Source organism: Marmota marmota, unplaced genomic scaffold (genome assembly GCF_001458135.2).
Source record: "Marmota marmota marmota unplaced genomic scaffold, marMar, whole genome shotgun sequence".
Taxonomy (NCBI): domain Eukaryota; kingdom Metazoa; phylum Chordata; class Mammalia; order Rodentia; family Sciuridae; genus Marmota; species Marmota marmota.
Window position 1 is genome coordinate 3453723 of NW_025999925.1, and position 13887 is coordinate 3467609.

A 13887-nucleotide genomic window follows, 5' to 3' on the forward strand; every position below is an offset into this window, starting at 1 on the left:
CCAAAAAAAAAAAAAAAGATCAGTAGAAAAAGGAAAAAATGGGGTAGGAGGAGTGGAGATAAGGGGGAAGTGCTGGGGAGTAATATTGGCCAAATTATATGGTTATATTTTATGTATGAATGAATACATAACAACAAATCATTATGTACAACTATAATGCACCAATAAAAAGGTAGAAAGAAAAAAATAGATTTTTAAAAAATGCATTTTCTTGCTTATAAAGACAACAAATATTTATTTAGTGCCTACTACATGGCAGGCCCTGGATTAGGTACCAGGTACAAAGCTGTGAACAAGAAAGATACTTTCCTCACAGCCCTATCTATAAGTGTTCATACACTAAATCGGTCAACTCTTCATTATATTAATAAAAACATATGGATATGCTATAAACTATTAGGTTTTACTATACAAAAGTTTATAATTTGTAATCCTCTCCTGCCCATTTAACTATTTTTAAACTATTATTTTTTCCTAGAGTATAGCTTTCTGATGACTCCCGATTATGGACATCACATTGAAAACAACCAGTAAGATTATAAATATGCAGCTATATCTTTATACAGATAAAGATGATACAGGAAATGGGGCTGAACAGACACTGAATTCAATAGCTGGTCTGAAACTAAAAACCTTGGAAAAAGACTTCAGATCAGCTACAGCAGGGAATAGTTTTATGGCAACATGGCTTCATGATCAATGATGTGGCTGCATTTTTAAGAGCATTTTACAATTCTTAAGGAAAAGGCAAAAACAGCTCTTTTCTGAAGTGGTTTTCTCTTATTTTTAGAATGCTATTATGATGTAGTAGTCAATAGCATTTGAAATGTGGCTAGTCCAAACTGAAATGTGATATAAAGTATAAAATACAGAGTACACTTCAAAGATTTAACATACACACAAAAAAGTAAAAATTTTAATTATTTTTATTCTGAATACATATTAAAATGTAACGATATGCTAAATAAAACAAAACATCAAAATATCACTGTTCTTTTTTAATACAGCTACTAGAAAATTATACATGTTACTTTAAAACAGTATACATTAGTGTACATCAGAATCACTTGGAGCCCTTTTTAATGCACAATTTCTGGGCCCCTCTCAGAGATACTATTTCCACTAAGTTCCTGGATATGGCTATGCTACTAGTCTGATACCCTGCTTTGAGCATCATTCCTCTAGAACAATGAAGATGCTATCTGATGGACCACTCAGCAATAAATATCAAGAGTCTTAAAAAATGTGCATACCATTTAGTTTATGAACTTCATTTTAAAAATTTGTTTACTAAGAAAATAGAGAATGTCTGCAAAGAAGCAAACATAAAGATATTAATTAAGACATTGTTATAAGGAAAACTTGGCAGCTTGTATCTAATATTTAATTTCATTTCTAGTAAGTCAATTCACTGGGATAGGAGTAAAAGAAAAATGTCATCATTTCAATACATGGTGTTCAAGCCTTTTCATTTATTCGATGAATATTTCCTAAATATTTCCTGTACCATGTGACAGGCATTTGCAAAAATCAAGGACATGAAATTGGCTAAGGTATAGTCCAGTAAGGGAAACACACACTAAGTCTACATAATGTGATATGTATATTAATAGAAATATAAGCAAAGTATATAAGCAATAGAATGATTAAATACGATGGAATGATCAAAAACTAGGTGGTGATATTTAGCTGGGTCTTAAAGAGAGAGGCTAACTTGCTACTAAGAAAACTGAGATATGAAAAACTGTGCTCTATATATGTAATAAGAATTGTAATGCATTCTGCTGTCATATATAAATAAAAAATTTACATAAAAATTAAATTTCCAAAAAACTGTATAAACAGAATATGAAGAATATCACTTATTATAAAACATTTATGAAAAGCTAATTTTAGGGTTCTAAAAAGTTTGCTATGTTCATATATGGAATTCTGCCAATATACTTATAATGCACTAATTAAAATAATGATTATGATGATGATGATAATAATAATAAAAGGGATAACAATAGAGGAAGCAGATCAGGGGGAGGGAAGAGGGCAGTGAAAGAGAAAAATGGGGAAATGAGACTGACCAAATTATGTTATGTATATGTACAAACATGGCATAATGAATTCCACTATTATGTATAATTATAATGTATCAATAAAAAATTTTCAAGAACTTAAAAAAAAACTGAGGAGTGCTTTAAATAGAAGAAGCACAATAAGAAAACATGAATGTATAAAAGAGCATGATGTAGCTTAGTGGTAGAGTGCGTGCTAGCATGCACTGGATTCAATCCCCAGCACGAATTTTTTTTAAAAAAGCATGATGTGTTTGGAGAACACTGGAAAGTATCAAGTGGCTGGAACCTAGGCTAGAATAAGAGGAGAAAGTGGGACAGTTAGTCTGGTGATGCAGGTTGCTAACACAACTTTATGAAGAGTCTTGAACATTCAGCTAAAACATCCAACCACGTGTATTATGAGGTACCAATGGAGATGAATACCAAGGGAAAAAAATAAAGTTTGACTTTTAGAAAATGAATCCTGGCAATTAGTACAGAAGATGAGGCAAAATGAAATGGAGGCAAGAAGGCTGGTTTGGGATACCCTCACTATAAATATAGCCCACAAATTTTTCCCATTATCAAATGACTTTTCAAGACCATATTCCCCACCATACACTTTTAAGTCAATTAACTGATAGAGACACCAGTTCTCTATGAATAAAATAAAGAAGGTGAACTAGATGCCCTCTAGGACCTGGAAGTATAATTCTAAGGTCTTAAGAACACACCACCATTACTTCCTTATATTTGACTTTAAACAGAACTATGTGAAAATTGCTTCTTTATTGTGAGACAACAGGTTCCAAATGGTGTTTTCATATTGTTGAGACTATAAGGGAGAGTGAAGGAAGTATTGGTTGGGGGAATTTTTCTATATTTGTAGGAGCTGAGTAGAAAAGTATTTAAATGTACAGGGGCATACAGAAAAATATCATTTGCATCTTAAATCAAAACAGTTATATAATTTAAAAAAAACACCTGAGTACATACTATTTCATTAATCCCACTGAGTTTGCCTGAAGTAAGCTTTGGTCTGGAAGCAGGCCTTGGAGGTGGGACAATGGTGCCTACAGAAAGAGGAGTTGTGGGCCTGGCTGGTGAGGGGAAAAAGAGAATTTGAAGAAAATCATTAGTATGTAGCAATCTTTATATAAAGACACTCTATTATAAAGGAACTGTTAGGATTCAAAACTCATTTTCTATGTTTTTTCAAAATGTAATTATAGGTTTTGTTGAAATAGTGGGAATCTATCAAATATGCTTTTTTTTGAAGCTACCAACAATATTCCTGAGAAAACAATCATTTATTAACCTTTCAACAAAATTGACATGCATGTAAATGTCATTCCTTTTTCAATTATTTATTTATATGTATATAAATTAAATCTGATAAACTGATGAAAATAAACCCTTTAAGGCCAGACATCATTATTACCAATATATCTACTTTATAGATAGTAAATCAAAACCAAGCCTTTGTAGCTGTGCTTCAGAATAATAATGTGAACTCCAAATAAAATACTTACCTTAATTAAACTTATTAATTCACTTTTAAGTGGAATCACATGGTAACATTTTTAAGAATTAAAAGCATTAAAAATATTCTGTTAATTTGCTGAAATTATTTGCCTAAATCACTTCAGTTAATTTTGAAGTTTATAGTATCATTTCTTAAATCTTACACAAATTTAATGTTCAGTTTTGTAATACCACTAGCAAATTTTACAATTTTTTAAAATCTGCATTCCTAATTTTAAAAACTCTTATCACAGTATAAATTACTGAATGAAATTGAAAAATGTACATCACCAAGTCACAAATGAATTAGCATAATCAAAGTAGAAATGAAGATGGAGAAAAATATGCTTAAATTATTTTTAAATAAATATGCTTAAATTATTTTTAAATAAAATAACTTTTAAACTTTCTTGGTTCAATCTAAAATATGTGTTATAATTCAGAGATTGAAAGATATAAAAGGGAGAAAAGAAATATATTCATCAAGTTCTAAAAATTTACAAATGTACAAAATTTAAAACATATAAATGGTCCTAAATGTATACATGGAGAAACAAAGAGTAAAGTTGAAGGCTCTTGATTAACAATGGAGGAATGCAGGAATGAATGGGAGGGGCATACAGGTTGTAAAAAGAAATTTAAAGAAAAAGATAAAGTTACAGAATTGTAAGTAAATGCATGGGAATAAGGAATCATATAGAAAGTGCATCACCATAAAGGGATAAAAGATATAAAATTCAGGTCGTTTGAGGAAAACAGTAGAAAGTTAAAAAAGAAATCAAGCCTAGATTCGGGGGCTGCTGCCTTCTTCCAGTTAGTACTAGTTCTTTCATGCTGTACTCATACTGTAAGATGTTCACTATAAGAAACGTGCAACAACCTGAGTACCATAGTACTTCCCTATGCTATGACGTATCTCCTTTAAAGATATACTCATTATCCAGAATGGCAGCTATTATGAAGACAAACAATAAGTGTTGGCGAGGATGTGGGGAAAAAGGTACACTCATACATTGGTGGTGGGACTGCAAATTGGTGCAGCCAATATGCAAAGCAATATGGAGATTCTTGGGAAATCTGAGAATGGAACCACCATTTGACCCAGCTATCCCTCTCCTCAGTCTATACCCAAAGGACTTAAAAACAGCATATTTCAGGGACACAGCCACATGAATGTTTATAGCAGCACAATTCACAATGACTAAACTGTGGAGCCAACCTAGATACCCTTCAGTAGATGAATGGATAAAAAAATGTGGCATATATACACAATGGAATTTTACTCAGCAATAAAAGAGAACAAAATCATGGCATTTGCAGGTAAATGGATGGCATTGGAGAAGATAATGTTAAGTGAAGTTAGCCAATCCCAAAAAAACAAATGCCGAATGTTTTCTCTGATATAAGAATGCTGACTCATAGGGGTTAGGGAGAGGGAGCATGGGAGGAATAGATGAATTCTAGATAGGCAGAGGAGTGGGAGGGAAAGGGAAGGGGCAGGGGATTAGCAAGGTTGGTGGAATGTGATAGACATCATTATCCAAAGTACATGTATGAAGACATGAATTGGTGTCAACATACTTTATATACATACTTTATATGAAAAACGGTGCTGTATACATGTAATAAGGATTGCAATGCATTCTGCTGTCACTTTTAAAAAATCAATAAATATATATATATATATATATTATATATATAATATATATATATGCTCATTATCAATGACACTAGCACTGACCCATATGCCTATGTTATTTCAAGCTTGTGAGACAGTTTAACACAATAGAGGCATTTATACCTGAAGCTTCACTACTACTGATCAGAAGGCCTGTCCAAAGGCTCAAACCAAGTCTCCTGGTAAAAGAGTAAAGTTTAGTTCCTCCAAACAATCAAAATCGAAGCTTTTTTTTCTTTCTTTCTTTTTCTTTTTTGGTCCCAGAGATTGAATCCAGGGGTACTTAACCACTGAGCCACATACTTGGCCCTTTTTAATATTTTATTTAGAGACAGGGTCTTGCAGAGTTGCTTAGAGCCTCACTAAGTTGCTGAGGCTGGCTTTTGAACTTGTGATCCTCCTGCCTCAGCTTCCTGAACTGCTGGGATTACAGAAGTGCACCACAGGGCTCAGCCAATTCTGGCTTTTTGAGGAAAGCTAACAATTAGGTAGCCTCAGAAGGAGATTAATAACAACTGCTTACATTTTCAGGTGTTCTAACTGTACTTTGTTTTTTACTAGTGGATCTTATGGCTCTAAATATCTATTTGATGTATTTTTTCAAGGAATAGGAAGTTACTATCTATAAAGTAAAAAAGACAACAGCATTAAGAGCTAAACTATATCTGCTCTCACATAAGGGAATAGACAACACATGTTTGTCAGATCATTCTTTATCTGAACAAAGCAGTAACTAATTTAGAGTCTAGCAGCAATGTTAATGATGTAGGAAATGATGACATCATTGTTAGCTTCTACTGTCAGTATTTTTCAGGACATGTAATATTATGGCAGAGTTCACTCTGATTTTCAGAGATGCTTCTGTTGGAAGACATGCCATCCGAAGAATTGGGGAATCTGAAAGTACTTTCAGCTTTACAATGCACTCTCTTGGAAGCGTTGTTACTTTAGGATAAAAGAGATAATTAGGGGGAAAATCTGGTGATGGACTTTTCTAGACCCAGAATCTGACCTGGTTTCAACTAAATTTTCAGTTATTACATACCTAGGTATATCAGTGGAAAAGAAAGTGAGTTCTTATTCTTTTCTTTATGATTAGCAAAATAAAAGGAAATAACTAAAAACCAAAGCCACAAAAAAATTTTAGAACTAAAATATAAATCTATACAGCCAAACAGTTCTGTTATGTTATTTTAATTACTTAGAACTAGAAAACAATTAATAATACATGGAACAAAAGCATGAGCTCAAACTCTTGTGTGTATTTGTGAGTGGTGCTGCTAGGGATTGAATCCAAGCCATGGCAGGCAAGCATTCTACCACTGAGCTATATCCCCTGCCCTCAAACTTTACATTAAATGAGGAAAAAAGTATGAGCATAAGAAACCTAATACATATGAAAAATTATATAAAATGAAGGACCTAAAACTACACTAAGTCAGAACTATTTGTTTTTCCAGTGAAGCAACATAACTATAACAGTAAGTATAAAGTCTAAAAAGATCTGACACAGTGGCAAAGAGATAGTGCTGTGTATGTGGGGTATTCAACAAAGTTCCTGACTTACCAGTGATAAAAACGGTCTCAGGAAGTACACTGGACTAAATGAGCACTAGTACTAATATTAAAGACCAGCTTAATATTTTTCAAGAGATAATTTTAAGGGTCTTTTGCAAAATACAAGAACTCCACTAATCCATGGGCAAAGAAGAAAATGGCTGACAGAGTATTTACCAAAGGGGAGGTAGGAGACATTTATGTTAAATTTAAAAAACACATACATGAATGATCATATATGCTCATGTATGAAATAAACTTGTATGCTTACTTATAGTCTACATGGTACAAGATGCAACACATCTTTTTAAAACTTATCAGTTATTAACTGATAGAATTAAGATTCTGAAAGACACAAAGGACAAAAAGGAATAATTTCACAACATAGAGCTTGCTAAAATATGCAAATGGTACTTGAATAGATGATGTTAAGATTCGGGGAGAAGTGCATTGCAAAAAATGCTGGATCAAAATTGAAGACATAATGCCTATTTCATACTTAGGGAAAGTTTTTAAAACAGAAAATCATATTAATATATTGATCAGCTTACTTCAAAATTAATCCTGTTCACAAGAAGTTTTTATAACAATTTCTATATAACAGGATAATTGCCTCTTTTGAACATCACTAACATTTTCTGAAGGACAATATAATCTATGACATTTTTCATATTATTATAGGAAGATATAAAACATCAGTATAAATTGAAAAATCAGCAAAAGGTGAGGATTCTAACATATTCCAAACATCAGATGAAATGATTTTTTTTTTCTATAAGATGAAAGTCGTGTGGGTGAAACATTTTTCAGACAGGTAATAAGAGGGACAATTTTTTTTTTTAAATGGAAGACTGTACGCAGTAAATAAAATAGCAAGAAACAATGAGCAGAATTATGAAGACATTATATAACTAAAGTCTCTGTGATAACCAATTTGAAAATTTTTATTAAAGATTTTAATCACTCATAAAATGATATTAAAAAATTCAACACTACTGCTTATAACTCTTCATTCTAAATACAAAACATCATTCTTATATCTGTACCAAACACAAATGAGACCTCTATAACAATTTCAATTTTGTTATACAATTACTTTCCTCGGGCAGTGTATTGTAAGGTTAGTTTTGTAACACTAAACAGTAACACACATCCACTCAGAAAGCTTATAAGGTTACTTCAGAGTATGTTCAACTATCAGTGTGTTTTTTGTTTTTTTCCTGTTTTATAAGCATTAGGTACAGATTACCCTCCCTTCAAAATTTCAAACAGTGTCCAGGATTAAGCTTTTCTATAATCTACTTATAGTTGATTTTAAAAATATTTACTCCTTAAACAGTCTAATTAAAAATATTTTTAGTTGTAAATGGACACAATAACTTTATTTTGTTTATTTAGTTTTTTTATGTGGTGCTGGGGATTGAACCTAGTGCCTCATGATGCTAGGCAAGCGCTCTGCCACTGAGCCACAACCTCAGCCCTGAACAGTTTAATTTTAAATACTAATATTCATCAATAGTAAAATGTTTCAACATAGCTTATTTTTTTAAGCTGCCAGAGTGTGAAAAATTCAAAAAATTATTTTCAAATTAGTAAAATCCAGGTTGAATCCTGTCTCTATCATTTCTTACCTATACTATCTTGAAGAAGTTGCTGATTATCTCTAAGTTTTTCCTTTTTTGGTGGTACTGGGGAATGAACCCAGGGGCACTCTACCACTGGAGCTATATCCCAGCCCTTTTTAAATTCTTACTTTGAAACAGGGTCTCACTAAGTTGCTAAGGCTGGTCTTGAACTGCAATCCTATCAACTCTACATTCTTACCAAAGCAACGACTAAAAAGCATTCATCAAATTTTTTCATATATTGCTTGCGTAGTGTTAAAGCCTTTCGGGAAAGCAGTTTGGCAATAAATATCAATGGGAATATCTTATGACCCATATATTTTATACAAGTTATCACAGGATATTATAAAATGTACACAAAATTTATTATTTCCACTGATGTACATAATACTAGAAAATCAGATGCAACTTGAATGCCCATCAAGAAAAGACATTATATTAATGCATATCTATGTATTTGAATTATCTATAAATAATAAGAATTATTATTTGGGCAATTATATAGAATGATAGCTAGAAATAAATATATCAATTTTAAACACCGTTGATATTTGATGAATTTTTATTCTTTTTTTTTTTTTTTAAACACAATGCCTTCATTTTTATGTGGTGCTGAGAATCAAACTCAGGTCCCGCCCATGCTAGGCGAGCGCTCTACCCCTGAGCCACAATCCCAGCCCTGAATTTTTATTCTTTAAGTCTTAGTAGCTTTACACTAAGTTAACCAAACTAGTATGAAATTATATCTATCTGGCAATATGATCAGAGGAAAAATTTTAAAAGGTTTTGGATCACTAAATACAAGACACAAGTGGTAAATAAATCAATTAGAAAAAAAAGAGGCTACTGTATTCCTCTGGTGAAAGAAAGAAAAAACAAGAGCAGGGGAGAGAGTAAAGAGAAGAGTAGGGAAGAGAAGGGGAGGGAAGCAGGAGCAGGTGCAGGAACCAGAGCAGGAGCAGGAGCAGAAGCAAGAGCAAGAGCAAGAGCAAGAGCAAGAGCAAGAGCAAGAGCAAGTGCAAGTGCAAGAGCAAGAGCAAGAGCAAGAGCAAGAAAAAGCATATATATTTACCTGATGATGATGAAGTTAGTGAAGCTGAAGATGATGAATCAAGAGATGGTCCAAATAGGGGGTCCCAAGCAAGTAAATCACTGGTTCCTTTTCTACCATACCATTAAAAAAAAAGATTTTAACACAATAATATATTATTAGTATAAAAATTAGTCACATTTGTTTCGTAGAATTCTAACAGCTTACTCGAAATGATTGAAAAGTTGGATATTTTGCCAATGGTTTATATGACTTAATAAACTGAATAAAACAAGTACTTAAACAGAACCTACAATAAATTGGCAGGAGAAAATAGGGAAGATTAATCTCCCTTAATCATGCCTTATTAGACTCCCTTAACCATGGGAATGAGAATAATGGTTTCAGCTTTGCAAATGAAGAAAAGCAGCATACAGATTCTAAATGAATTGTCCAAACACACAGAGTTACTTGATTCTAAAACAGTCTCACCTCTACTGAAACACACCTAGCACCCAGTCTTGAACAGAAAATTTAAGTGATTTACAGATATATTATCTTAATTGAGACACTTCCCCATTTTGAAGTTCACAAAATACAGTCTATAAAGTAACAGTCAAAACTGTAGGAAGACCTGGGTATGTGGTGGTGCACACCTGTAATCCCAGCAACTCAGAGGCTAAGGCAGGAAGGAGGATCACAAGTTCAAGGCCAGCCTCAGCAACTTAGTGAAGCCCTAAGAAGCTTAGTGAGACCCTGTCTCAAAAAAATAAAAAGGGTTGGGAAAGTGACTCAGTGGTTAAGCACCCCTGGGTTCAATCCCCAGCATCAAACAAAAACAAAAATAAAAACAGAACTGAAAGAAGAAATAAGAACATTTTCATGAGAATAACTAGTTGAAATACAGACATATATAAGCTTAGGATATCATCATTTATTTAGAAGTAGTGAGGACACCAAGGCCAATTGCAGTTAAACACATTTAAAGAAAAATCATCCTAAAATTTCAATATGGTATTTCACAGTTTAGAAAAGAGAATGCTTAAGAACACTTTACTAGAATTAAAATTCTAGAGGTAAGCTACAGAAAAGTATAGAAAAAAAGAACAAGAGGAGGATACTTAAAATTTAAATGTGATGGAAAGGAAGGAAATAAGCAGAGCAGAGGATTTTGAGGGCAGTAAAAATACTCATGATGGGGAATATGTGCCACAATGTGTTTTTAAAACCCACAGAATGTACACCACAAACAGTAAACTCCAATGTTAACTATAGACTTGGGGTGATTTAGGTGTGTCAAAATTTAGGTGTATGAACTGTAACAAATATACCACTCTGGTGAGGGATTTTGATAGGGAAGTTAAGAAACCTCTATACCTTTTTCTCAATTTTGCTCTGAAAAAACCTTTTTAAAAAATAAAGTCTGCTCAAAAAAATAAATAAATACAGAACTTACTCATTGGGTGGAACAGATGGCTTTGATTTTGTTAATTCCTCATCTAATTAAAAAACAAAATTGTATAAAAAATTCATAATATGAGAAATAAAACACTTTAATGAAAACAAAAACTCTTCACATATCCCAGTGCTATGAACAATTTAAATTTTGGAAGTGTTAAGAGACAATTATGAAGAAAAAGTAAGTTAAATTGAATTTCTGCTCAATCTTTATTTTTTCCAACATCTTCAGTAAGAAATTATTTAAGTCAACTACAACATTCATTAAAATAAAATTACTGGTTACAGATGATAAAACAGGGCTGTAACTTTAAAATTACAAGAAATGTTTAAATACATATATGTATTAGTAATTATTATATTGACTAAAAGTAGTGACTAACTATTGAAGGAAGTCCTATTTCAAAAACTTAAAATTTTTATAGCACTCTGGAGCAATAGTCTGTTATCACCTTTTGCATTTGTGATGTGCCTCATTTCATAAGCAAGTAATAAACAGGAGAATCACATTAGTACCACAAAAGTCATGCTGGGAGCATAAGCAACTTCCCCTGCACATTAATGGTATGCATTACCAAGCACTAGTTGATGAATGCAAAGTAAATTAATATGGGTAGCTGCAACAAACTTCAGAGAAGTACTTCTCTGTACACAACACCCAATCATACTACATTCTTTCATTTGGTTCAGTTTGGCTCCTTATTCTGCCTTAAAATACTTATTGTACTCTTCTCCATCTTTCTACATTTTGCCCTCATCTCCATAACTCAAAAGTTCTCCATTTATCTTCATTTTCCCCACAATCTCTATCATTAAGCTACTACGACATATCTTTTTCAATGAAAAAAAATTAAATTAATTTTGGTACGTACTATGAATTTAATAAGTCTTTTTAACTGTGCTAAAATTTTAATTAGGATTGATGTTTTGGGTTTTGTTAGTCATTCTGTTTACAAAATTACATAGCTTTAGAATTTGCTGTCTCAACTTGTATTTTTCCCATAACCCTTGTTATTTTTAATGCATGACTTTGCAAAAGGTGCCAACACCCTGAAGATTTTATTACTAATTTCCTATTTGCAAACCATATAACAAAACCGAAATTATCCATATGATTTAAAAATAGATAAAACTAAAGATTACTTATTTTATAAATGATTTTTGGCTCCTACAGAGTATGAAAATTAAACATTTTTAAGATTCTTAATCAGTAGTTACTCTTTGGTTTTGCTGATTTCAGAAAAATTTTGTAGACACATGTTAAAGTTTAAGGTGTCTCTTAGTGCCCCAAGAAATAATATAGATAAGTTGTTTTATGTTTATAATAAGTGTGCTTCTAATCCATCATTAAAAACTGGTAATAGATGAAAAGACCATTTATTTCTATAACTACATAAGGCAACAAGACTATCAAATTGCCTGATAAATTAAGGTATATAAAATAACCAATAAAGATGTCAAACTTACTAGACGAATTCCGATTCATCTGTACCTAAAACAGAAATGCAAAAACTAAGTACTACTAAATAAATAATTTAATTCTGTAATGAAATATCTGGTAGAACGCTAATACCAGGAATCTAGTTTTAACCTGTTTTTATTATATTTGCTTAATTATAAACTGTATTTACATAAAATATAGAAAAAATTCAACAGTTGTTTTACAGTTAAAAAAAATACAGGGGCTGAGGCTGGGGCTCAGTGGTAGTGCACTTGCCTCGCATGTGTGAGGCACTGGGTTTGATTCTCAGCACCACATATAAATAAATAAAATAAAGGTCTATCAACAACTAAAAAATGAAACTAAAAAATTTAAAAAAAACATGTAACTACAATCGCAAGAAAATGTTCTTAAAATATTAAAACATTAATGTCTATAGTAAGATACAATATATAACCTACTAATCTAAATAATTTAACACAAATATTTTAAAAATCAAGATTTAAACAATACAATGTTTTTTAAAAAGTCAATGAGCAAAAATACAAAATACTGCACTTACCGGACTGTGTCTCTAAGTACATGGAAAGAAAAAGAAAGACATTGTGTTCAGTATAGAATTTAAGGTACCCTACTTTCCTGCTCTAATAATTTTTCTATTCCCTTCTGAATCACACCTAAAATATACATACCTTAAAACACATACATTGTTAGAGGCAAGCAGAAAAGATTGCTTAAATAAGCAAATTGGACAACAAAATATACTCAAAGATACCTTTTTTTCAAATCCGATATTAACTGAAAAATTTTTTTATTCATTTTCTGAGTATGAAATTAATTTATGTTCATCTTAAAAAAAAACAGAAAATTAATAGCACAAAAGATAAAATTCAAAACTCCCCTCTACCTCACTACCCAGAGAGATACTTACTATTTTGATATATACAAGCATTCATCTAGGCTTTTATTTATTTACACAAATGTTTTTAAATTACACAATAAAAAATTTTAATAGTTCACACCACTTGTACATCACTCTTGATGTTACACAGTAATAATACAATAAAACACCACTTTAGAAATCTTCTTTGGATTGGGGATATAGCCCACTAGTAGAGTGCCTGCCTAGGAAGTACAACACCCTGGGTTTGATCCCTAGCACCCTGGGGGAGAGGGAGTTCTACAATTAAATTCCAAAGTACATGTTTGGGAGAAAAAAACATTTTTCCATATATATATATATATATATATATATATATATATATATAGAGAGAGAGAGAGAGAGAGATATTACCTAAAACATATAATTAGATAATATAAAATGGGAGAACTTTTATTCTTTATTATCAAGAAAAACAGATTTAATATCAATTATGATAATGCACAGACATTTCCCTGACAGTATAATATTTCTGAATTCAGACTATGACATTATCAATGAAAAGATTTATTTTAGTAATGTTTTGTTTTTCCCTCAGAAGCTAGTGTTATAGTAACAGACAGGAAAAAAAAAAAAAAAAAAACAG

General features: G+C 31.7%; 1 protein-coding gene across 4 annotated transcripts in view; it reads right to left on the minus strand.

The window, feature by feature from the left end:
- Positions 1-13887, minus strand: part of Fcho2 (FCH and mu domain containing endocytic adaptor 2) — a 124839-nt gene that overhangs the window by 20946 nt on the left and 90006 nt on the right. For all 4 annotated transcript variants that reach the window (XM_048800145.1, XM_015497807.2, XM_048800144.1 and 1 more), the window contains exons 14-18: positions 12924-12935; positions 12388-12412; positions 10919-10961; positions 9505-9596; positions 3045-3148 (exon numbers count right to left, since the gene is read on the minus strand). In XM_048800145.1, coding sequence (XP_048656102.1) covers positions 3045-3148; positions 9505-9596; positions 10919-10961; positions 12388-12412; positions 12924-12935 — 276 coding nt within the window. The remainder of the gene's footprint in view (positions 1-3044; positions 3149-9504; positions 9597-10918; positions 10962-12387; positions 12413-12923; positions 12936-13887) is intronic.